We start from the raw sequence: 26,144 nt of genomic DNA, 5'->3' as shown, positions 1-26,144 counted from the left end.
TTTTAAAGTGTTTGAGGTTTGTGCAGACGAGGACGGAGCTTAGGCATTGGTGGAATGAGGCATTATGACATCACAATCTGAGCTCTAGAATGTTGCTACTTAGGATTTGAAAGTGTTTGAGGCTTGTGCAGATGAGGACGGAGCTTAGGCATTGGTGGAATGAGGCATTATGACATCACAATCTGAGCTCTAGAATGTTGCTACTTAGGATTTTAAAGCGTTTGAGGCTTGTGCACATGAGGACGGAGCTTAGGCATTGGTGGAATGAGGCATTATGACATCACAATCTGAGCTCTAGAATGTTGCTACTTAGGATTTGAAAGTGTTTGAGGCTTGTGCAGATGAGGACGGAGCTTAGGCATTGGTGGAATGAGGCATTATGACATCACAATCTGAGCTCTAGAATGTTGCTACTTAGGATTTTCAAGGGTTTGAGGCTTGTGCAGATGAGGACGGAGCTCAGAGGAACAGAACTCACGGGGTTGGGACGGGAAAATGAGTCCCCGCGGGGACAGGGAAAAATTTGTCCGCGTGTCATTCTAAAGCTGGGACCACCCTCTAGAAAGCCTGGCTTTGACTGTTACCTGAACTGATGTAAAAAGCGAAAACTGGACTGATTAACTAAAGTTCTCTTATACTATAGCCTTCTATCTTCTTCACTCACACTCACCCTTCATCTAGGCCTCAATACTATCTAACCTTCTGTACCTGTAATCGCACACCAAGGAAACGATCAAATGTATAACTGTGACCCGTACTGTAATTCTGTAACCCATTCTGAGCTCTTCTGGGAGGACAGGCTAGAAAACCAAATAAATATATAAAACGTGCCTGAATTTCCAATCTTTTAAAACATCTCAGCAACAACTGGAAATTAAACAGTGAAAATGTTCCTAATGCACGCTGGGCTCTCTTTACTAAATCGCATCAGATATTTAATGCGTGCAGGCTTTAACATGTATTAACTTAACGTGGTGGTCAATCACAGCTAAATGCGTTAACCTTCAAATTAAACATTCGGAACCTTTTTACTGAGCAGCACCAGGTGTTAACAACGCTTGTTAATTGTTGCAGTAACAGTCAGCTTGCGGTAATTTTCATGTTTAATTAAATGACATGGAAGACATCTTGAGGTTAACTGCCGCACATTAACTCTTGAGAACACCAAAAAAACTCTGTGGAGTGATGATGTTCCTAAATGGACTTTATTTGAAAGTGTCAAAGTTCCAAAGGTACACTGAAATCATCCACATAAAATAGTTCCATCCACATAAAAATAAATCATCCACATAAGAGCCTTAAAGGACCTAGTCCGCTAGGATACAGGACTCAACACAGTCCGCGTTTCGACATAAAGTCTTCTTCAGGGGTCCCTGGTGGTCCTATAAAGGTGAGTACATGGGAAACAATTGTGTGGTGAGCTTTCCATTGCAAATGCAAGCAGTGTCTCACTTCCAGCTCACCACACAATTGTTTCCCACGTACTCACCTTTATAGGACCCCCAGGGACCCCTGAAGAAGACTTTTTGTCGAAACGCGGACCATGTTGGGTCTTGTATCCCTAGCAGATATAAAAATTATTACAAGCATCCACCATCAAATTCAATTTACAATTATTCATGGAACTAAGAAAAAAATAAAAGTTCACAGCCTTTTCCATCCACTGCAAAGAGAATACAGCAGTGGCAATACACGTCTGAACAATCAAACTGTTCCAAATTTAAGACAAGAATGGCAATTTGTACTCATACTGTCATTCAAGCACCAGGAATTGGTGGGAGTCCGAGCCAAGGCTCTTTATATCTTCAGCTGCACACACAGGAAAAAAGCATCCTAGTTTAAAAGTTTGGTCCATCCAGAGCCTGGCAGTCCATATGTTCTGGATCTTTCAATGCTCCAGCCTCACAAGCAGCCCTTGTTCAATTCAGTTCCTGCAGCCGTGACATAACTAAAGAAGCGTAGCAGTTCCCCTTCCACCCTTTGGTACCATTCCAGGCATCGAGAGGGCTCTCTGATCAGTACCATTCAATACAGCTGTACCAGTATATTTGCAGATGGTTGGTGAGAGATCGCTGAACTTCAGGATGTCTTAAAGTAAAATCGCTTACGAAGATAGTTAAAATACCCTGGTATCTGTTTGTACCGATACTTGGTATCTTTTGCCGACACTTGACTTGCTACCTGGATAAAATTAAGTGGAACAGAAAAGTTAAAAATGAAATATTTTACTGTCTAATGATAGCATATTTACATGTACTTCTAAATTTGAAGCATTCAAGAACATTGTCTGATTTAGACTTCAGTAGATACTCAAAGACATGTATGGTTAACAGGTGATTTTTCATTGGATAACTGAATTTTCAATGGAAGCAATTAGGCTTTTTTTTTTCCACTTATCACATAGACGTTCTGTTTTAAATTAGATATACAGTATTATACCAATTTTTTATATTGTTCTTGTTTGGAACATGTAAAATTATGAGCAACTAGGTTAGAAATTTAATAAATAAAAAGTATGGAATAAAAGCAATTAAAGTATAACTGCGTGGAAATAAGAAGAAAAAGGAAATTTGGACTTCATTGCTAACTTCCTTTCCTTGAGTCCTGCCACGCCAGTCCAGAGAAGTAAGTTCCGGACTGATCTGCATGAACAATAAGGAAAGAGAAATTTGGGTTTACTTGTAAATGTCCTTTCCTTGAATCCTGCCAGAGTGGGCTCTGGATTGATCTGTATGGACAATAAGGAAGGAGACATATGGATTTATCTGTTAAATATCCTTTCCTTGAATCTTGCCAGACCATTCCAAAACATATTTTTCTGGACAGGTCTGGCATGGACGATAAGGAGCTGGAAATGAAGTAAAGATTACAGTATTGGAAAAAGACATTAAAATTGGCAGACTAGATGGACTTTGTGCTGTTTAGCTGTGAAAACATTCAAGGGCAAATTTCAAAGTTCTCAGATAGTTTACAGGCCCTGCCAAGGTTCTTGTTGAGAATTCATAGTTGGTAGGAAGATGGGTACTTTTGAACTCAGCACTTGCTTTGAAGCCAGGTGCTGGGCACATATAAACAGAAATGGAGGTGCCCAGAAAATGCAGACATTTCAAAATGAAAGTCCTGCTGCTTTTAACCTCAAAAAGGGGGAGGTTCTTGTTTCACTTGGGTAAACAAATTTATTACGCATGTAAAAACATTAGAACGCTGCTGTCTATGGGGACAATTCTATAATGCACGAGGGATCTTCAAAAAGTTTCTGCACTTTAAAAAAAAACAACAACCCACTATTTATTAAATCTCTCAAAAGCAAATGACACCACTTTGCTACATAATCACCTTGTTTTGCCTGACCAACTCGTCACGGATATTCGATGACACGCCCTCTTGCCACTTCTCCTTCCCCCAACCATTTTCCGTGAAAATATGAAAATGCATTTGGGAACTAAGTATACTTTTTTTTTCCTCCAGACCATTTGAAGGAGTTCCTAGAACTAAAGAAGATCATTAAAGAATAATTTTGGGATATAGAAATTAAAAGTGATTCACATTATTGCCTTTTCTTGGAATTTTTTTTTTTCCTTGATATTCTCCATAGAATATAATGAGTGCCTTAGCTAAAGATATTTCTTTGTTTTGTTAGCAGTTATATTTACCTTAAACTTATTGTTTCTGTGTTTCCTGTAACAAGATTTTCACTTGTGAATTGTAATTTGAAAACTTAACAATTAAAAAAAGGAAAGAAAATGCAGAAACCTTTTGAAGAACACTCGTATTTTCCAAGTATAAAGCATGTTTTCGATGCTGAAAAAGGCTGCTATAAAATTGTACAGATAGATACCGTGTTTCCCCGAAAATAAAACACCCTCTTATATTAATTTGGGGTCCAAAAAAATGCACTAGGGCTTATTTTGGGGGGATGTCTTATTTTTTTCATGTACAATCTCTCCCTTCCACTCCTCCACCCCAATCCTCTTTCCTTTCTCTCCCCAACATGTGCAGTATCTTTCCACCCCTCTCACCCTTCCCTCTGCAGCATCTTTCTATCCCATCCTCCATCCCATCCCCCCATGCCAGCACAACCCTTGTACAGCATTTATCTATCCCTCCCTCCCATCCCCTGTGCAGCAAAACATTTGTACAGCTTCTATCTCTTCCTCCCATCCCTCCCCCATGCAGAACCCTGCCGCCCCTCTCATTGTGAGACCCACATACCTTCCTCCAAACAACAGCATCTGCAGTACTTTAAACAGGCTGCTTCGCGGCCTTCCCTGTGCCACGTTGCTGATGACATCATCAGTGATGCAGCAAAGGGTAGAACCTCGCGGGAGAAGGCCATGAAGCAGCCTGTTTAAAGTGCCGCAGACGCTGTTGTTTGGAGGGAGGTATGTCAGTCTCACGGTAGGAGGGTCAGCGGGGTTTGGCTGCGCAGTGGGCCAGCAGGAGGGGCTTCAGGGACGATCTAACTACGGCTTATTTGGGGGGAAGGGCTTATATTAAGACCTACCCCAAAAATCATGCTAGGGCTTATTTTCGGGAAAACACGGTACTTGGGTACAAGTATAAATGGTAACCTACGTTGGTTCGACCCTACACTGATGTTTTGGCTCTGTTTTCTTTGGGGATCCACAGAGCCACTATGAATATCACTTTGGTACAATATTTATAAAACTTCTTATGAGTGAGTGACATTGTGCCAAAGTGATTTCTGTTCTTCAGATTCCTGAAAAAAAGAGAGCTGGGTTGAACTTGTATATCTGGAGATTACTGCACTGTGGTCTGGAAAGAAATTTATTTTACTCTTGAATGTGACTATGGAGATCAAAGAGGATTATTTAAATTTTATGGTTCGAATTATAAATTTGGCATGTATGAACACAGTGCAAAAGAACAGACACTATGGGCATCACAATTTGAGGGAGACAGTGAGCATTTATGGTTTGCCAGAAACCTTTGTTTTTTAATATTAATGTTGGTTATGTTTTAATAATTTACCTTTATAAAGAAAGTAGCATAAGCAAACATTTAATCAAAAACATAGGCACAGTTTTTCTGCCTGTGCATGTAGTCTCGTTAATCAAATTTGGAGGAAATTCTATACTTAAGATACGAGGCCAGCTTTTCTATCATGACTCGCTACACCTGCTCGCAGAGCCAATTGTTACATTTTAAACAGTGATATAAGATATTTGTAAGAAGATAGCAGGCAATACATCAACCTGCTAATAGACTCCTTTAACAGGCCCTGTTGGGGCCGAAACATAGTCGTGTCAAGTCAAATTAAATCAATAAAAGACATTTGAGCACCAGAGTCTTCCTTCGCTGTTTGTTTGTCTCGTTCATCAACATACACATCAGAGCATGGAGGGTCATTTATGAGAGAATGGAGGGTCATTGGCGAAAAGGCAAAACAAATGATTAACATGGAGTGTGTCTAGCAGATTAATCAACAGGAGGCAGTTACCATCACAAGGAGCGTCTGCAGGTCCTCAGATACCGCGTGCTGTCTGAAGACACTATCCAGAGCTTCCACATACCAAGTACCCGTCTCCTTATCCCTCCAGGAGACAAAACCTGCAAAACACAAGTGATCAGATGAGCTTCTGCCATTTAAATCTGCAATGCATGCTTCTGATACCTCCTGAATACAGGAATGCCTTTCAACTTCTACTTCAACCTACCTGGAAAGGTTGAATAGGCCACTAAGATGTCACTGGGGGTGGGTAGACTGGCAACCGCATCAGGCTGGTCAAAGCTTCCAGCAGATACATTAAATGGAGTTGCATCTGATTGGACAGAATCACCCTGATGTCTATTAGGACTCTCTGCAGCCAAATCTAATTCGAATCCCTTGTCCCTTTGATCTGCGAAAACCCAGAGCAACACATCAGATGCAGAATATTTCAAGCATCAATCGATTCACATACATGTTTAGGGGCATGCAGCAAAGAATCTGTGACTGTTTCATCAAGGCAGAGTACTTTATAACCGAGAGGACTGGATTTGAAAATTATTTTGTCGTATGGAAAGCTACCAAGACATGGTTTGTATTCACCTCCAAAATATTCCACAACAGAAAGGAAAATACAATCCCATGGATAAAAGACTAGAACACGAGAAAAAGTGGGGAAGGGACTATTCACATCAGCCTTCTGAACAATTATGAATTTATTAAAATTAAACAATTAAAACATATACATAAAATCATTTGCGCCTAATAAACAGTCCTTAGTCCTTTATAGCTGGACCCCGACATGGTCTGTATTTCGGCTTCTAAATGAAAGCCTTCATCAGGGGTGTGCTTGTGATCACCAGTAGGTGGCACTGATAAGTTGGAAATCTAAAAGGGATTGCTCTTGGTTTGACAAAATATCTCGCATAAAAGTATGCGAGTATTTCATCGGTCTGATACGCTGCTGAAAAAACCACCCGCAGGCAGTCTAACGTTTTTCTTGTGGTCTTGTATTCACCTCCGCCACAGGCCTGAATGATAAAGAGTTTTGGTTTCCCGCGCAGACTTGGACACTGGAGCCCATCAAAATACTTCACGATCCTCTCCACTGGGACAGGAACTCCATCTGTCCCATACACACCTCCGGGGAACTGGATATGCCGAGACTGAAGAGAGCAAAACAATCTATTAACACTAGGGAAACACTCCACCCCCAAAGAGAGCAGCTTTCAACCTGTCTAGAATGGGTGGCTAGCACAGGATACGTTTCTTTAAATAAACAACAACAAAATTATATATACGCACACATACATATACGAGGTCCTTTCAGAAAGTTCCAAGACTGATTTTATCAAAATTTATTAAAAAATCTTGCAAATTATTCCATTGGGTCCCCGTCAAATTACTCCCCTTCTCTACATATACACTTTTCCCAATGTCATTTCCACTTCTGGAAACAGTCCTTAAATGCATCTTCAGTTGCTGCGTTGAATTTTGCTTTATGTCTTCAGTGGTGTCGAACCGCTTTCCTTTTGGCATGGATTTAAGTTTAGGAAACAAGAAAAAGTCAGCAGAGTAAAGTGGCTGGGGAAGAACTATCATCATATTTTTTTAGCAAAATTAACAGTTGTTCTTCTGGTCGTTGGTCATCAACCATGGAACAAACTTTGTCGCAATGCAAGACATCCCCAAACTTCTCTATTAAAATGTTGTGGCATGAACCAATGGAGATGTTGCATTCCTCTGCCAGTTCTCTAACAGTTAATCACTGAATAGCATGCGCAAGAACCTTCACTTGATCCACGTGATCATCATCAGTTGAGCTTGATGGTCTTCCAGTTCGCAAATAGTCTTCCACTGATTCACGACCACTTTTGAAGCGTGAATGCATTCAGAAGCCACTTTCAACGTTTCATAAGTTTCTGTAGTGGTCTTACCCAATTTAAAACGAAACTTCATGCTGTAGCGCTGCTCATTGAAGTCGCACATGAAGAAAAATAGTTGATCACAAAAACACACTTTCACAAAAACTACTGTCGCTTGGAACAGATATCAACGAACGGAAAAAAGGAGGTTACTCATGAGGTTTCAAGCTACTCAATGCCTCCTAGCGGGTCTCAAAAGAACTTCCCGTTTAAAAGTGGAGAAACAAGGCTACCAGACCTTTATATCCATGATGAGAAATTAAAAAAATAAAAAAATATATATCTATATATACACACACATATATATATATATATATATATATATATATATGTACACATGTATATGTGTGTGTGTGTGTGTGTGTATATATATATTTTTAATTTCTCATCATGGATTCAAAGGTCTGTTAACCATGTTTCTCCACTTTTAAAAAGGTAATAAGTAGAAAAGAAAAGAAAAATATTTTTTTTTACCTGGCTAAATACATTTTTGACTAGCTTTCAAAGGCAGAACCTTCTTCAGGTCAGAGATTAAATTCCAATACCTGTAAAAAGCATGAACTCAAACCAAAATTCTTCCCTGCCGTCAGCTCACAGCCATCAGACAGAATAGCCAATCTCCTATCCTTACCTCACAGCCATGAGACAAAATGGCCACCAGGCAGCAATCCAAATGGCTGTGATCCTTCCCAGCCAGTTTCTCCAGCTCCCTATGGATTTCCTGCAGCCACGATAGAAAACAAGGAATCACCAAAGAGGGAGGGAAAGGAGGATGGAGAAAGGCAAGGAAGCAGCAGAAGGATCACAGAGGAACGCAATGAGAGGCAGCAGGAAGGCCACAGGGGAGGCAAGGATCAGGTATGTCAAATAGTTACCTGGCCTTTCAGGTTTCTGTGAACCAAAACATCAAAATGAAATGATTGGAAGCACCTCTCCAGTTTTTCACTGTCAATGTCGGAACCTTTTCGGCGGGGAAAGTTGGTATGTTCCAGAAAATCCACGTTGTTGATGATAAGACAGTGGCCACAGGGGTCTTTGGTCAAAATATAATCCTATTACAAGAGGAGAAGAAAAATAAAATCAGATAGAATCTATAATGATTTGGGCCCGTATATAAAATCCAAACCCAAATGACTAAGATGGAGAGGATCATGTGGAATCTACTAGAACCCAACCAAAGAAAGCTAACCTTAACCCAGGAGATCAAGCATGGAATGGTCTGGGGTGCTAGTGACCCTGTGAGAAAAAAAACCCCAGTGGCCCTTCAAACTGGCAGTGACCCTTGTGATGGTTTCTAATGTGACACTATGAGAGCCATTAAGGAACTTTAGGTCAGAATGAAATGCACAAAGCTGGGATTTGAACCAACAGCAACTCAGATTTTACAGTTCTGCGGCCACATCGTCCAGACCTCCTGCACTTCTGTTTCCCTTAGCCAGAGGTTTATAGAAAAGTGTGACTGCTAATAAGTCTCAGATACAAAAGAAAGAATAAAAACCTTATCAGCATTCCTCTTCACCTCTCTAATACGATTTTCACCAGAACCTGTGAAACCTTGAGAAAGAGAGATAGAGAGATTTGGTGGTCATATGTGGAACGTTATTACATGTTAAACCCCCTATGGATCGTTATAAATGCCGCCTTTTTCTTGTCATGACTGGGATGGTAACTGAAATTAGAAGAACTATGACCGCCTAAATTTTCCTTTCTGGTGGGCAAATTTGTGCTCCAGCTATAGATATGAAAAAATGAATACCGATAGTTTTGGGCACAGTAATTTATTTAAGCTGGTTTAGGGGCCGTTGACATCATATATTACCTCACTAAAGTAGGTCTTTGATTATGAGTCAGTTTTGGTTTATTTTAGTACACATCCAGGTGGGTGGGGGGGCTATTTCTGTCCTAATTTGACTTTTGAGTATGTCCACCTGGGGTGGTAGGAATTCTTAATCCTTGTGCCACCCTGTCCAAAGGCAAGCAGTTTTGCCTCGTTATTTCTTGCTCAGTATTTCTCTACCTATTGTGTTGGATTGTAGCTTTTCATATTATATGTTATCAATCATCATCCCTAAAATTGTTTAAACATAAAAAAGCTAGCTCTGTTCCTTATGAAGATAAGGGGACTGATTGCCTGTATTTATACTTACTTTTTTTCTCATCAGGTTTGTGCATTTTAACTGGACTTATATGAAGCGAATCTCCTGTCTGGTTTCCACAACCTTCCTTCAGTATACCTGCAAGCTCGGTCTGTCCAGACTCCTCTAGGCATGCCAGAAAGAGAGGGAAGGCCTGCCTACCCCGTGTCTGCAGATCTATGATGAGCTGCCTGGCCTGGTCTCGACGGGTGCCTGCATGCTGTAAGAAAAAGAGCACCAGTCAGACATTTGAAGATCTTACAGGCTGTTTCATACATATTTATTTATTCATTCAGTTTTTTATACCATTCTCCCAATGGCACTGTGAAGCCCTAGAATGCTCAGTATTTTTGTGATTCCAGTAGACATGCACAGCTCCCATCTGGTGCCTTTCAACCAGCTTCTGATCCAGTGGACTGCCAGGGTGTCAGTTGAGCACTAAGTCCAGCTGGTGGGAAGAGGCTCCCTTTTTGTTCTGCTGAGCTTTTCCTATTCCTTCAGTTTCATGCACAATACTTCTTAAATATAACAATTCTGATAATAACGTCTGCAAACTTATATTATATGCTGGTAAAAAACACACCTGTCTAATTGGGAATCTTCAGACTGCCGCAAGTGTAGCATAACACCCAGCGGCTGCAATCACGGTGCTATTAAGTATTGATTTTTTTCTGTTTAGAACGGAATCCCCAAAGAGTAACAACATTCTAGAATCTCAGAATAGCAGCATTCTGGAACCCTAAAGAGTAGCAACATTCCTTGCGGAATTCCCAGAGTAGCACCATTCCATGCTACCGATCCAGGGCAAGCAATGGCTTCCCCCATGTCTTGCTCAATAACAGACTATGGACTTTTCCTCCAGGAAATTGTCCAAACCTTTCTTAAAACCAGCTACACTATCCGCTCTTACCACATCCTCTGGCAACATGTTCCAGAGCTTAACTACTCTCCGAGTGAAAAAATATTTCCTCCTATTGTTTTTAAAAGTATTTCCCTGTAACTTCATCGAGTGTCCCCTAGTCTTTGTAATTTTTGACAGAGTGAAAAATTGATCCACTTGTACCCGTTCTACTCCACTCAGGATTTTGTAGACTTCAATCATCATTTTTTTCATTTGGCAAGGGTCTACCTGTGTTCTATGTGTAACATTAAAATCAGTGGTATTATCTTGGGGGCAGAGCTTGGCTCCCTCTCTCCACACAAAAAGGCATTCCACTGCAGGTATCAGGAAAAGACTAACTTGGTGCAAGAATAATGATTCTTCAGTCTGGAATGGCCTCTCCCCCCAACCCCATACAAGTGTGGGGAGACTGTGCTCCATTAAAGACTCATTACCCCTACCTGGATTTCCTCAATCATATCCTGAGAAAAGATTTCTTTTTGTAGCAACAGGTCCCAGAGAGGAGCAACTTCCAAATCCTTCACAAACTGCACACGGTTCTGCTGCAGGAGGCGTCTTTGGGACTCTTCCATGCTGGGCCTGAGAATAAGACATATGTTAATTGCTGTTATTAAGAAAGGTTGAATAATAAAGAAAAAGTGATGTAGCATCAACTATTTAGCAAAATCAGCTGAGTTGTCTGTGCCGTCGTAACCACGATGCTACAGTCACTATCAGCTGGATAAAATTAAGGCTCAGATTTGTCTAACGCTGCAAAAATGACAATGATCTTGACTAAACAGATAGATTAGGCTTGAAGTTCTGAACATGGAGAAGTTCTAGTTTGAGCTGTGGCCCTTGATGCTTGTGTCCTTCTAAATTAGAAGTTGTGAACTATGAGCTCACTTAACGTTAACTTCCAGAAGCGCTATTAGCGATCCATTGTTAACCTCTCCAGGTTTCCATGCCCTACAGGGACTTGCCTTGTCTAATTGCCTCCTTTTACATCTCCCAAACTGAGAGGTAGATCAGGCAAAGTGAAACATTTTAGAGGGGACTGATCCAAAAAACCAAATTAAGGTTCACCTGTACATTAACGCCACAGAGATACTTAAATATGGGGCCTCACCAGAGACTTATACAACGGCATTATCACCTCTTTTTTTTTTTCCTACTGGCCATTCCTCTCCCTATGCACCCAAGCATCCTCCTGGCTTTAACTGTCATTTTTTCTATCTGTTTTGTCACCTTGATATCATCAGACACAATCACTCCCAAGTCCCACACTTCTTTCGTACACAGAAGTGCTTTGCCCCCTATACTATACCATTCCCTTGGATTTTTGCAGCCCAAATGCATGACCTTGTTTTTTTTTTAGCATTAAATCCAAATTGCCAATTTCCGGACCATTCCTCAAGCTTCACTAGATCCCTCCTTCACTAGATCCTCCCTGTCCGGGATCTGGATGTCACTGTAGACAATATGATGAAGCCTTCCGTCCAATGTGTTGCGGCAGCCGATAAAGCAAACAAGATGCTAGGAATTACTGTATTTTAAAAGGATGGTTAACAAGACTAAATATATTATAATGCCTCTGTATCGCTACTTTGGGAGAATTATAAACCTACCGATATCCACAGGTTCTAATTAACTGTTCATTTTCCTGACTGTAATTTATTCTTAGGCACCACAAAAAAACCCTGAAAAACTGTGCAGATCAGCTGGGCCACCCACCTAGTGTCCTTATCTGCCATCTAAGATTAGCATTTTCAGCAATGCTAAGTTACCCAATTCCAGGCTGGCCTCTGAGCAGTCCTGTATTTCTGATCACCCCATCGAGGTGCATTGTGGGACTTGCAGGACTGATGTCAAAGGGCAGGATGAGTCACTACAAAATCCCCCCTCTGCTTTGGCATGCAAATCAAATGTTAGGATTAGCCACACAGGGCAACTTGGCATCTCTGCGTTTTGTACTTCACCCCCTCATTTTGTGGGAAGCATCGCCCAAAAGAAAATGCACAAAATAAACCATCCAGGGCCTGACTTCTGGGTACTCACAGCACTTTGCTTCCTGACCCCCCCTTCTTTCTTTTGTGAACTTTGTCGCCCCACTTCCTCCTTCCATCAGTTTCCTTCTCTCTTCGTCTCTCCAGGAAATAGTTTTCCTCTCAGCTGGCAATGCGGAAGTGAAGCGGGGCAAAATGCTGCTCTACCATTGGTCTGGCTCAGTCTTATCTGTCTGCCATTGGTCGTTGTGGTTGCCAGGGCGACAGATCCCGCCTTCCTTATGGCGTCTTTTTCTTGAACTCATCTGTCTGCCATTGGTCGTTGTAGTTGCCAGGGCGACAGATCCCGCCTTCCTTATGGTGTCTTTTTCTTTGTCATGTTTTCTCTGCTCTGCCATTGGTCTGACTCAGCCTGATCTGTCTGCCATTGGTCGTTGTGGTTGCCAGGGTGACAGATCCCGCCTTCCTTGTGGTATCTTTTTCTTGAAGTTATCTGTCTGCCATTGGTCGTTGTGGTTGCCAGGGCGACAGATCCCGCCTTCCTTATGGTGTCTTTTTCTTGAAGTCATGTTTTCTCTTTCTGCTCTGCCATTGGTCTGACTCAGCCTGATCTGTCTGCCATTGGTCGTTGTGGTTGCCAGGGTGACAGATCCCGCCTTCCTTGTGGTGTCTTTTTCTTGAAGTTATCTGTCTGCCATTGGTCGTTGTGGTTGCCAGGGCGACAGATCCCGCCTTCCTTATGGTGTCTTTTTCTTGAAGTCATGTTTTCTCTTTCTGCTCTGCCATTGGTCTGACTCAGCCTGATCTGTCTGCCATTGGTCGTTGTGATTGCCAGGGAGATCGATCCCGCCCTCCCTCTTGTTGTCTCTTTCCTTACTATCGTTTTGTAAATGTTGCTTTTTGTAAGATTTGTCATGTCAATAAAGTTATTTGACTCTTTCTCCATCAGAGTTAAGGGCTTCTTACCTCGCTCCAAGTCAGTCTCCTCTCCTGATTTTTGCCCACAGCGCCTGCATGGAATTGCAGTTTTAATTTTCTCCCAGCAATGTATGTGCGCAGTTAGGAGCTAATTGTATAACAGAGCATTTATGTGTCGCTTATTTTGTAAAAGCATCAGGGGCTCAAATGCTCTCACACTGATTTACCCCTGCTTTGAAGAAGGTAAAAATATGTGCAGGTACAGTACTCTACTGCAATGTTTTCTCAACTATCTCCTAGGCCAGTGTTTCTCAACCTGCGGTACGCGTACCTCAAGGGGTACGTGGGCCACCTGTTGGGGATACGCAGGCTGATCATCTCCTGGGATTCCTCCCCCCCCCCCCCACTGAAGCCACCGCTGATTCCTCCCTGCCCCACACCCGAAGCCAACCCTGCTACCTGGCACGCTCCATGCCCACAGGCCTTCCCCCGTGGGGGGTGGGAATGGAGCGTGTTGAGTGGCAGGGTTGGCTTCAGGAGTGGAGCCTGTGGGCTGGCTGCATGCAGTTACTGCATGCACCTGGCCCGTTCCTGTTGTTGCGTTGGTGGAGGGACTGGAGTGTGTTGGGTCGCAAGGTCAGTTTCGGGGGTGGGGTGGGGAGGCAGGGAGAAATCGGCGGCGGCGGCTTCAGCTGGGGGGGCATGCAGGGAAAGAGAGCAGAAAAAAAGTTGGGGGGAATGGAGTGTGTCGGGTAGCTGGGTCGGATTTGGGGGTGGGGCAGGGAGAGAGGAAGAAAAAGTTGGACTCATGGAGGGACAGAGAGAGATATTTATTTATGTACTTGTTATTCGCTGAATGTCCAGCCTTCTTACAATGTAAACCGCCTAGAAGTCGCCTGACTATGGCGGTATAGAAAAATAAAGTTATTATTATTATTATTATTATTATTATATTGGTTGAGGAATGGAATGAGGTCTGGAGGAGAGGAAGCATGCAAGAGGCAGAAAGAAAGAAATATTAGATACATAGAAGGAAGTGCAACCAGAGACTCATGAAATCACCAGACAACAAAGGTAGTAAAAATAATTTTATTTTCACTTTAGTGATCAAAATGTGTCAGTTTTGAGAATTTATATTTGCTGTCTATATTTTGCACTATATTTGTCTATTTTTCTTTAGTTACTGAGGTGACATTGCATATTTTAAAGTCATCTGCCTTGACCTCTTTGAAACCCCTCATCTGAATATAAATGATAATTAACATTTTCTCTGCATACAGTGTGCATTGTGTTTTTTTTAATTTTGTGGTTACCGTTATGTAGTAATAAGATTATATTGTATGTATATGAAAAATGGATGGAAGAAATTGCATTACAATTAGTATTATTATTATGGGGGTGGAGTCAGGGGCGGAGTTTGGGTGGGGGTACTCGGTTGGTAGTTGTTAGGCTTAGGGGGTACTTAGCTTGAAAGGTTGAGAAACATTGTCCTAGGCTAGAGGTATACCTAGTGGTGTCACAAGGGAGGGACGCATCTGGGGCAGTGGTGCCCAGCATCGTTGCACTGTGCGCCCCTTACTTTTCCCCACTGCTCAAGCACCCTCCTGTATATTTCTTGAAATGTTTGCCAGCCTTGGCTCCCTTCTGAAATCGCTTCCTGGTCACTTGACCAGGACATGATGTCAGAAGAAAGCAGAGGCTGGCGCAAGCAGGAGGTGGAAGATGCTGCTCGTGGCAGTGAGCATTTCAAGAAGTATACAGGGGGATGAGAGGAGGAGAGGTGCTGGCACCTTCCCCCCGCCGCCAAGATGGTGCCTGCCCTGGGGCGGTCTGGCCCCATCCCCCCTTTCTATGCCACTGGGTATACCAAGCTGATTATGCAGATTGGGTTTTCAGGATTACTACAATGAAGCTGCATATATTGAAGAACCACTGAATGCAAATCTACCTCATAAATATTCATTATGGCCAATATTCAACAGGATTTAATTGGCTGGGAGAGGCTTCTGCTTAGTGGGCTGTCCCCAGATATCCAATCACATTTAACTGCGCAGTGCGATTTAACTTATTTATAAATGATCAGGAGATTGGAACGACGAGTGAGGTGATTAAATTTGCAGATGACACTAAACTGTTCAAAATTGTTAAAACGCATGCGGATTGTGAAACATAGCAGGCAGGCCTTGGAAAATTGGAAGACTGGGCGTCCAAGTAGCAGATGAAATTTAATGTGGACAAATGCAAAGTGATGCCCATTGGGAAGAATAACCCGAATCACAGTTACTGGATGCTAGGGTCCACCTTGGGGGTTGGCGCCCAAGAAAAAGGTCTGGGTGTCATCATAGACAATACAATGAAACCTTCTGCCCAATGTGCGATGTGGCGGCCTAAAAAGCAAACAGGATGCTAGGAATTATTAAAAGACTGTTATAATGCCCCTGTGCGACCTCATCTGGAGTATTGCGTTCAGTTCTGATCTCCTTATCCCAAGAAAGATATAGTGGCACTAGGACAGGTTCAAAGAAGAGCGACCAAGATAATAAAGGGAATGGAACTCCTCTCGTATGAGGAAAGATTTAAAAGATTAGGGCTCTTCAGCTTGGAAAAGAGACAGCTGAGGGGAGATATATGGTTGAAGTTTACAAAATCCTTAGTGGAGTAGAACAGATAGAAGTGGATCAAAAATTACAGAGACTAGGGGACACTTGATGAAGTTACAGAGAAATACTTTTAAAATGAATAGGAGAAAATTTTTTTCACTCAGAGAATATTTAAACTTTGTAACCCGTTGCCAGAGGATGTGGTAAGAGTGGATAGTGTAGCTGGTTTTAGATAATTTCCTGGAGGAAAAGTCCATAATTCTGTTATTGAGAGAGACATGAGGAAAGCCACTGCTTGCCCTGTATCGGTAGCATGGAATGTTGCTACTCTTTGGGTTTTGGCCAGGTACTAGGGACCTGGATTGGCCAGTGTGAGAATGGGCTACTGGGCTTGATGGAATGAAAGAAGTAATTTGGAGAGGGGGGGAGTTTATTGCACCCCACTAGAAACGACAGAAGCAAAGGAGTTACATGTGAATATCGGGAATAGCCATCCAAATGGTCACACATAACTGGAAGAGCCACGACAGAATAAATGACACATTTTGGTGGGCAAATGTATGTTCCACCTATAAATATGAGAGAACGAATGCGGAGGGTTTGGGGTTTAGTAATTCATTTAATAAAGTGTGGAGCCCATCGACTGCATTTGTTACCTCGCAATAAGGGTCATGTATCTCTCCATGTATTTCCTTACACATCCAGGGTGGGTGGGTGGGGGGAGGGAAATGTATTTTGAGGATTAAAATTACTTAATTATAATATTGTAATCACATCATATGTCTTATTGTATTAGTAATTGGGAGGAGGGTGGGAGAAAATGATTGTCTTATGTATTGCTTGTGTAATAAATAGTGCGTTTTATGTTCAATTAATTGTCTTGCACTGTCGAAGTTTGGAAAATCAATGAAGATTTAAAAAAGAAAAAGAGAAGGTGGGGAGGTCTCCTCCTCATCTCCCCTCCCTGGCTGCCCCTCTCCTCTCGCGGTAACTCGCACGCGCTTTTTTCTTTTTCACTGAAGCGGTTTGAACCTTGCGGGCTCCCGTTCTGGCCGCCCAGGTCTCGCGCTGCTGCCGGAAGTGGGGCAAGACCCGCGAGAGCAGCGGAGAGACCGGCGCTGGGACGAGAGAGGCGGGTGAGTGACGGATCCGAGCGCGACACCGGTCTGGGGTGGGGGAGAGGGAGAGGCCGTCGCTCTTTTCTTTTTTACCGCCGGTCTTCCGTTCTCTCCTGCCGGGCCGATGAAGGTGAGGAAGCGGGGTGAACGGGGGGGGGGGGGGAGAGATGCTGCCCTGTAGGAGATAATTTGTAGAAGAAACGGAATTAGGGAGGGGGAGGGGTGGGTGCACAGAAGGGGAAGGGAGTGTTGGGTGGAGGTGCATGGAGGGGGAGGGGAGTTGGGTGGGTGCACGGAGGGGGAAGGGGTGTTGGGTGGGGGTGCACGGGGAGGTTGGGTGGGGGTGCACGGAGGGGGAGGGTGGTTAGGTGGGTGCACGGGGGGGTTTGGGGGGGTGCACGGAGAGGGTTGGGGAGTTGGGGGGTGCATGGGGGGAACCACAGGAAGGCAAGAAGATAAGAAAACATGAAACAAGTGAGGCAGGGAATTGACAGAGGTGAAAGAAAAATAAAGGGAAACTGGATCCATGCCATTTGCTTTCTGTGTTAAATAAATATGTGGCTCGGGTCCAGGGAATGTTGCTACTATTTGGGTTGCTGCCAGGTACAGGACTTGTGACTTGGTTCGATCACCGCTGCAAGCACCGTACTGGGCCTGATGGTACATTGCTTAGCAGCCCATTGACTTTTGCCCACCCATAGTGAGATGGGCGGGAGTGAAGGGGGTGAATTTCTTTCTCAGAGTTGGCAGAGGTGCATGGAGGTAATAGGTAATAATAATAATAACTTTATTCTTATATACTGCCACACCACACTCACAGTAAAGAGGACATGGAAATACATCAAGGAAAAATCAGAATTACAAATTTACGTCTAGGCAAAATATTAGCGTACACATTTACCAAATAAATCAGTCTTATCTGTCTTTCAGCAACTTTCTGAAAGACAGATAAGACTGAGCCTGAGAAATAGTGGTACACAGCCAATAATTTCCTTTTCCTTAAATGCAAATCATTTATCTAGAAATCTCTTATAACGCCAAGATTTTATAGTCTGGTAACCAACTAAATGATTTCTTCGGGTGATCTTATTCAGATTATACTATTCAAAACGAGAGGATAGGTAAGCTGGAGCCAGACCGAATAAAGCCTTGAAACAGATACAACCAAACTTGAACAATACTCTTGCCTCAAATGGCAACCAATGCAACTGTTGATAGGATGGACTAACATGATTGTATTTTTTCAGGTTCACGCTTCAGTTGTTCACTGTGCTTTGAGCTTTCACTCTGTTGTAGGGAGAAGAGAGTCAATATGACCACTGTGATTTGTATTTACATCATAGTTTTCTGTATATGGAAAGTGCTTTTCCTAATTTTTGATTATCTGGTAATCCTAGGTAGTACTATAAGCAAGTGTACCTGAAGGAACTGGAAAGGAGGTAAGAAAATGCATGGATTTATTTAAAAGGGGACCAGGTTTCACAAGGGGTATGCAGAGATGGTCAGTCTTCCAATTCTAGGTGATTGATTCATATCCACTTTTGGATGATAGGTCACCAGGTCACTGTGCAATTAATTTTTGTGTTTATTAACTGTTCTTTCTTGGGTGATTTGAAAATTAAGTTAAATTCTTATGTTAGTGTGTATTTGCATGTACTACAAATTTATCAGTGGGAATATTACTTGAACAAAACTATTCTGATAAATTGATAGTTCATTTATAGAATCAGGAAATTATATTTTCATCTTGAAAATGATGCTAGACCTACCAGAACACTAGTGGAATAGTTATCTCCCAAGATGCCATGCATAATAAATTATGTTATACTTTTTCAAATCAAATCACTTTTATGGCAAGTCTGTTTCTTGGTTTGGGATTTGATACAATTCATGTTTTAGGAGTAGATTGTGGTTTCAAAATTTATCGTAGAGGAAACAAAAATCCAAGCTGCAATTCTGCTCTAGGTTGTAGATGTTAATGGTTCAGTAAAAAGTTTTGTTTTGTTTTTAGCTTTCTGTCCTTAATTTATGGATAGGCATAGAGTTGCCTTGAAAATGGATTACTGAATATAGTGAATCATACACAATGCTTACTGCCCTCAAACATAGCATGTTTTGGATTTGCTATGATTTCTTTCCAGAAGGCCTCAGTTCATATGTAGGCTAATTTTATAACAACGCAGCTATGTAAAAAGTGCCTATTTTAAACATTTATTCTAAAGGCAGCATAAGCGCCCAAGCATAAATTTACATCTGCTCCTAAAATGGTATAATTGTGTGCATGTACTCTTCATGTGTATCCACATATTTTATAAAATATGTGGATACACATTCCAATTTCACCTCTGGTCCTACCTAAACTGTGCTTCCAAGAACACCTACCCACTGAGCATATTAAAGTAGGTGTAGTGTTAAATGCTGCTAGGCCTGGATTCTTGAACTGGCACCGATATCGGTGGCCACCTTAAAAGCGGCTGCCGATCGTGTGCCAGCCACGCATTGGCACCGGTTTCGGAATCACACCTATGCTAAATGTAGGCCAGGGTTTTCTGGGCCTACATTTCTGGCGCCTATTTTTGCATGAATTGTGCCTACATAGGGGCTTTAGGCCTCCTAATGCCACTTCCAGCGTTGGCTTCGCCTATTTTGGCATTCCGCGGCCTAAAGCGCCTACGTAGGCGTGGTTCTGATTTTCTAGGCATCGGTATACGCCTCAAATCTCGGTTAAAAATAAAATTTGGATGACGATTTTAAAGGAGGTATATGTGCAATTTTATCTGGTTGGATTTGACACTCTTATGTCCAAAGAAAAAAAACCCTTATTGGCACCTATGAAAGTGACTTTTCCCCATTCCCCTGTCAGAACTAGCCTGAAATTTTTTTTTTATCTGCACCAGGTTCTTTTCCTCAAATGTTTGTTGCTCTCCCATCCTATTTCTTCCTTGCACTAAGATTTGCCCTGCAAACCCCTTGCCGACAGTGCCCTAACCTCCCTGGAAAGCCTGAATAACATCAGCAATTAAAGCACGGTCAGAAGAACCCGGGCCCTACTTTTTACATGTGTATAGGGTCACACAATCTTATCAAAACTCTTTCCTGCATGTAAAACAGGATTTATAAGTAGAAGAACCTTTATAAAAATGCCCCCCGAATACACCAGTTTTCATTTACAAATCCAGTTATTAGTGAAAATACAGTTGAGTTGGAGCATTCAAATCCCTGCACACTTAGGCCTTAATGCAGTAAGTACAATGTCTTATTTGGTAGTCTGAGCCCTCCACCATTTTGCAATGGCAGAAACAAGTGGGAGTAACTTCCGATTCCCAGCTTTTCAAAGTGCGTGGGAGCCCCACTTGGGCCACCAAGGATAGCTTTTGTGGGGGTCAGTAGTTGTTTCTTGCGTGTTTAAAGTCCTGTAATAGCCTATGTGAGAAAGGTCTGTTTAAGCAGTACATACACTGGGTATTTCACTCCAGCTGAAATTCTTGGCTTTTTGGCCTGCTTAATTAGAGAAAGATAGGATTAATAAACACTGAATATTTGTCACTGGAAGTAATATTGGTCCTGTGCTGAAACAAAGCAGAAATGCTGTAAGGCATCCTAGCTAGTGTTGAAAAGTGAGAAGGAAAATCACAGCAAAGAAATGGTATAAGAAGAAAAAGTATATTCTGGCTAGAAGTAGGGGAGAAATGATAGTTGATGTGAGGAAGGGATCGCTGATGGCAAATGCATTTTTTTCCTCTGCTTCTGCCACAAATCTGTACATGTTTCTTGATTTTTGCTATTTCTCATGGATTGTTGGACAAATAATGGCGCTTAGGTCAGTAGTTTAGTTTATTTTGAGCAAGTCAGAGTTGTATTTTGAGATTTTGGTACACTGATTTATGGAAATGGTAGGATTTTAAGGTTGCTTTTACTTATTGTTTAATCTTTTTACTTTCAGAGACAAGATAATGGGACTACAGAATCTACGGCTCTCTTGGCAACTTTTAGTTGTTTTAGTCCTGGTTCTGATTCTGAAAATGTTGTCCGCAGCAGACTTTGATCCCTACAGAGTCCTTGGTATTAGCAGGAAAGCCAGCCAGGCAGACATAAAAAAGGCTTATAAAAAACTGGCCAGGGAATGGTAAGTTTGTCCTACTGGGAAAAACTGTGGGGGTTTAGAAGCTACTAATACAATACTGCAATCTTCTCTTGTAGAAAAATAAGGGGAGACTAACCTTTTGGATTATTTAATTGACACTACTGTAAAAATAATCAAATTGAGTGACTTCAGATAAAAGAAACTCAGTAAGTAGCCAAAAATACTTTAAATATGGCAGGAGGGATGCCCGACGCCGACAGGGGGGGGCGTATGGTGGCAGGAGGGAGTGGGCATCCCTCCTGCCATATTTAATAGTGTGGCAGCAGCAGTGGGGTGGTGTCTGGTGGCAGGAGGGAATGGGCATTCCTCCTTCCATAAGTTTGGTGTCAGCCGGGGCATTTTTTTGGTTCAGGGAGAGAAGGAAGGAGGGAGGAGTTTTGTCTTGGGTCGTTGGGGAGGGCTTTTCTTTTTTTTTTTTTTATTGGGCAGATATTTTGCATTTGTAATACACGCAAAATATCTATGCCATTAAAAGAAAAAGAAAAAAAACCCCGGCAGAAGCCCTGAAAGCAGTGACAGGAGGCTGCTTCTCCTGTCACTACTGTCAGGGTTCTGCAACGACTCACTTGCTCGCTGAGCGATTGAGTCGGTGAGTTTGCGTGCAAATCATTTGCATGTAAACTTAATAGTGAATCAATCACTGTTTGAAAATCAGCCACAGAATTGGCCAACAGCGATTGATTTGCTATCTTTAGTGAATCTGAGCCATAATTTCCCCAGTTGCAGTGGCTGTTAATGCCCTTCTGGCTGGAAGTTATAATATTTGATTTTTTTTATTTTTTTTAAAGCATATGGGTAACAATCTCTTGTCTCATTTTTGCTTCAGGCATCCGGATAAAAATAAGAATCCGGGAGCTGAAGATAAGTTTATACAAGTCAGCAAAGCATATGAGGTATTTTATTACCATTTTTTATAAATGCTCCACCCTCTCTTTCTGTTTGGCACACTTCATAAGTCTTTTCTACTGTTAGGTTTTCTTTGGATGTACACTTCTCCCTCGTCATTCGCGGGGGATACGGGCCGAGCTGGACCGCGAATGATGAAAAATCGCGATTACCGGCTCTGACCCACCCCCACCTCCCTGCCACCTTCCCGGCCTTACCTGGTGGTCTAGAGGGCTTTCGGGGCAGGAGCAATCTTCCTACACTTCTGCCCCGTGCAGATCGCCATGAGGAAATGGCTGTAGGGAGTTCCCGACGTAGTCTCAAGAGACTACGGGAACTCCCAGCAGCCATTTCCTCATGGCGATCTGCACGGGGCAGGAGCATAGGAAGATCGCTCCTGCCCCGAAAGCCCTCTAGACCACCAGGTAAGGCCGAGAAGGCGGCAGGGAAGGAAAAAATATGGGATTTTTAAAAGTTTAGACTGTTTTTTTTTTTATTTCCCCCCTCCCCAGAAAAAATTGCGATTATCTGAAACCGCAAATGGAGAAGCCGCGAATGGGGAGGGGGAAGTGTACTGTGGATTTTCCTGCTAGTATTTATGTAAAGTGGTTCTTAAAACAACTATGTCACGACTGCTTGGATAAGCTCAGTTGACTCAGCATTGTGATTTATTTGGACTAGGTCACATTTATCTGATCTCAGTTCGGCTAAGGTTTTTGAGCTTATAGAATAGCCATAGAAAGTAGACATGGCTGAGCCTGTGGACCTTTGACGAAATGTGCAAAACCACACATTTTGGGTTAGATGCACATGGTCTCTACATATCTGCTCTTGCATAGTTGGCAGGTTTTGTGCAATATAACTTGTACCACCAGTCTTTGGGTCCTGTTTCTGTGATCATTTGTCTTTATTTCTTTGGGGTTCTTTCAGTTAAAGTTTTGAGTCTTTTGTACAAACATAATGAAAAGAGTGTTCGGCTTATAGGATTAGAGAGCTCCCCTCTTGTCATTGATGGTCATTTAATCTGTTTGTTCTCAGATTCTCTCCAATGACGAGAAAAGATCCAACTTTGACCGATATGGAGATGTGGGTGAAAACCAGGGGTACTCTCAGCAGCAGCACCACCCCTTCCGACACTTCCATGAGAACTTTTACTTTGATGAATCTTTCTTTCATTTCCCCTTTAACTCGGAAAGAAGAGACTCCACAGATGAGAAGTACCTCCTGCATTTTTCCCATTACATTAATGAAGTGGTTCCAGACAGCTTCCACAAACCGTATCTCATTAAGATTACTTCAGACTGGTGTTTCAGCTGCATCCACATTGAGCCAGTGTGGAAGGAAGTTGTTCAGGAGCTAGAGGGACTTGGTAAGGAAAAAAGTGTTACTGCCCAGGTTTCTAAGTATAGTGTTCCCCTGCGAATTTGCAATTCGCGAATCGTGGACTCAGTAATTTGCGGTATGCTCCGACCACCTCTTCCTGTACTAAAGTAAGGCTACACCAATCAGGAGCTGCGTGTCAAAAGCAGCTCCTGATTGGTGTAGCCTGACTAGTAACAGGAAGAGGAGGTCGGAGCATACTGCAAATGATTTTCTGCACCTGCCGGCGCCCCAGCTGCTCTCTCCTGCCTTTTGACAGTCACAAAACTGGATTTGCGGTTTTTCAAAGTTCGCGGGGGTTCCTGGAATTGAACCCCTGCAAATTTCGGGGTAGTACTGTATAACACTAGGATAAAACTCCATTATTATGACTTTGCAAAGATTGGAAGGAAAAAGTCAGATTCCTTGTCAGTGGTATTAAAATGCTGACATACAGGATATTTACATCACTGTCTGAAAAACCTTTCAGAATTAAATTTGAATTTCTGTTATAACAAAAAGTGCAATAATTATGATGATTTCTTTTTTAAAAGGTGATTTATAACGTCTACATAGCAATTAACAGAATTTAGCTTAGCTTGAAACTTCATCAAGATGTTTGTCAGGGTCCCACCATGATAATCTGTAGATTCTGCTCAGGTTTTGTCATGTCACATATAAGCAATCAGCATAAAGACTAGTGGGCATGATATTCAAAGCAATTTAAGCAATCGGGAGAGGCTCCTGCCTAGCACTAAACCGGGCAATGCCACTGAACCTCACTTGTAATAACCCATAAAAAATGGACAGGTCAGGAAGAGGAGCAGGCAATTATGCCTTCAATATCAAAATCCGGGCCTCATATGGGCAAATTTAGAACAGCTCAAAAGATGAATATTGTCTGGCACCCATATAACTCTTTTCTTTTTTAAGCCTCCTGATCCCCCCTCCCCACAGCTTACTGCCAAGCAGCACCCCCCGCAGTCCAAGTAGACCCACTAGGGCCTGCCTGATGTCCCTGGCGGTCTGTGAAATTGTTGGGGGCGGCTTTCCAAAGACAATGACTGCAGTGACCTCCGCAAGGGATAGGATTGAGGCCCAGCTCTGAATATTCAGGGCTAATTTAGTTGGCTACAGTCGGTCCTCATTTTGTAAAATCAACCTTTTGAAGGTGTACTTTATTTCAGCTTTCTTAAAATCCAGATAGGTGCAGAAACCCCCCCCCTTTATTCCGCAACTATGCTTGTAATCCAAGGAATGCCCCAATCTGCCCATGACACTCATTTTCACACACCCTTTTTTGATATGTGCATAAATTTTAATTAAAACTAATTAATGCCAATAATTGCTCATTAAGATCCCAACTGGTGTACGATTTTTAGCACATTTAATAGAATTTGAGAGTTACAATAAATACTTGGAAGGTATTAATGTAGAAACAAACCTTATACCAAGATGGAAAAGTGATAAAAAAAACAAACCTAGAAGACATGAAGTGAGGTTGCATCAGGAAACACGTTTTTGTGGTGAGGATGATGGATGCCTAGAATATCCTCCCAGGGGAGGTGATGGGAACAGAAACAGTGGTAGAATTTTAAAAAATGTGTAGGATTAACACAGAGGATCCCTATATAGAAAGCAGAAGAAATTAAAGCCATAGCACTTTAACAGGGCTTCAAGGGGAGTAACCTGCACAGATCAGCAGGTCTGACTTGGACTTCCTTTTTGGGCAGACTGGATGGACTTTACAGATCTTTATCTGCTGTCATTTATTATACTAAAGTTGCAGCCATTTTTCTGTTTGTGATGATAGCAACGTACGTGCCTGGTTCTGATGTTTTTGTTCTTGTATTTTAGGCGTTGGAATCGGTGTTGTCCATGCTGGATATGAACGTCGCCTGGCACATCACCTGGGAGCTCACAGCACACCTTCTATCTTAGGAGTCATAAATGGCAAGATCTCCTTTTTTCACAATGCCGTTATTCGGGAGAATCTGCGACACTTTGTGGAGGGTCTTATCCCTGGAAATCTCATAGAGAAGGTATATGAGGGCTGTTAGCAATACACAGGCTGGAGATCTGTAACTATATATAGTTTGCAGTATTCTTGACTGAGGCTCCTTTAAAAACTTGTTTTTAATTTTCAAGATCACAGATAAAAATTATATCCGTTTCCTGTCTGGCTGGCAGAAGGAGAACAAACCCCACGTGCTGCTCTTTGATCAGGTGCCACTGGTGCCGCTGCTGTATAAGGTAACTAAGCAGTTAATTTTCTGATTGTTGGGTTCTGAGACTAGAAATCTTCTTAGCCACATTCTACTCTGTTCTTACTGATGAGGAAGACCTTAAATTGGTTCTAAGCTTCCCTTTCGGTCACCCACCATGTTTCCTATCCATATTCAGAGGTGGCTATTGGAAAGGATTGAAACAAAGAGAAAAGAGATGGAGAGGAGGGGGGTGTATTTTAAGTTGGAATAAACCCTTAATTAACTTCCTTCCTATGTCCAAGAATTGTGCTGTACCCTCAAATATAGCTTCCTTTAAGAATTAGACTAAGATTGCCTGGTGGAGGACCTAAAGTGAACATAACATGTAATTTTTCTATCAGCTAATCTTTATCACAGTAAATGATGGTAGTTAAAAAAAAAAACAAAGTGGCCAAGCTAGTCTGTCCAGTGTAGCTTTGTCCACATTTAAGTTCCAGTGTGGAACTGAGGGGAAGATT

At 42.2% G+C, this 26,144-nt stretch overlaps 2 protein-coding genes across 6 annotated transcripts in view; one reads left to right on the top strand and one right to left on the bottom strand.

The window, feature by feature from the left end:
• Nucleotides 1-1,504: 1,504 nt before the first annotated feature.
• On the bottom strand, nucleotides 1,505-12,602 carry CASP9 (caspase 9). The gene is made up of 10 exons (XM_033922119.1): nucleotides 12,448-12,602; nucleotides 10,851-10,989; nucleotides 9,522-9,729; nucleotides 8,873-8,928; nucleotides 8,250-8,426; nucleotides 8,006-8,095; nucleotides 6,468-6,615; nucleotides 5,679-5,861; nucleotides 5,462-5,571; nucleotides 1,505-2,181 (listed from the first exon to the last, which is right to left on the bottom strand). Exons 2-10 carry the CDS (start codon nucleotides 10,980-10,982, stop codon nucleotides 2,080-2,082), a joined length of 1,206 nt encoding a protein of 401 aa, XP_033778010.1. The 5' UTR covers nucleotides 10,983-10,989; nucleotides 12,448-12,602; the 3' UTR covers nucleotides 1,505-2,079.
• Nucleotides 12,603-13,364: 762 nt separating this feature from the next.
• Nucleotides 13,365-26,144, top strand: part of DNAJC16 (DnaJ heat shock protein family (Hsp40) member C16) — a 34,206-nt gene continuing 21,426 nt past the window's right edge. The window contains exons 1-7 of one of the 5 annotated variants that reach the window (XM_033922118.1): nucleotides 13,365-13,442; nucleotides 18,429-18,470; nucleotides 20,975-21,157; nucleotides 22,002-22,068; nucleotides 23,099-23,429; nucleotides 25,277-25,461; nucleotides 25,568-25,672. In XM_033922118.1, coding sequence (XP_033778009.1) covers nucleotides 20,985-21,157; nucleotides 22,002-22,068; nucleotides 23,099-23,429; nucleotides 25,277-25,461; nucleotides 25,568-25,672 — 861 coding nt within the window. In that variant the 5' untranslated portion in view covers nucleotides 13,365-13,442; nucleotides 18,429-18,470; nucleotides 20,975-20,984. Of the gene's footprint in view, nucleotides 13,443-13,468; nucleotides 13,573-16,878; nucleotides 17,162-18,428; nucleotides 18,471-20,974; nucleotides 21,158-22,001; nucleotides 22,069-23,098; nucleotides 23,430-25,276; nucleotides 25,462-25,567; nucleotides 25,673-26,144 lie in introns of those variants that run through there. The other 4 variants (XM_033922117.1, XM_033922115.1, XM_033922113.1 and 1 more) reach the window with 4 other exon arrangements.

This window comes from Geotrypetes seraphini, chromosome 15, assembly GCF_902459505.1.
Source record: "Geotrypetes seraphini chromosome 15, aGeoSer1.1, whole genome shotgun sequence".
In the NCBI taxonomy this organism is placed as follows: domain Eukaryota; kingdom Metazoa; phylum Chordata; class Amphibia; order Gymnophiona; family Dermophiidae; genus Geotrypetes; species Geotrypetes seraphini.
This window is presented reverse-complemented; position numbering and strand designations above follow the sequence as displayed.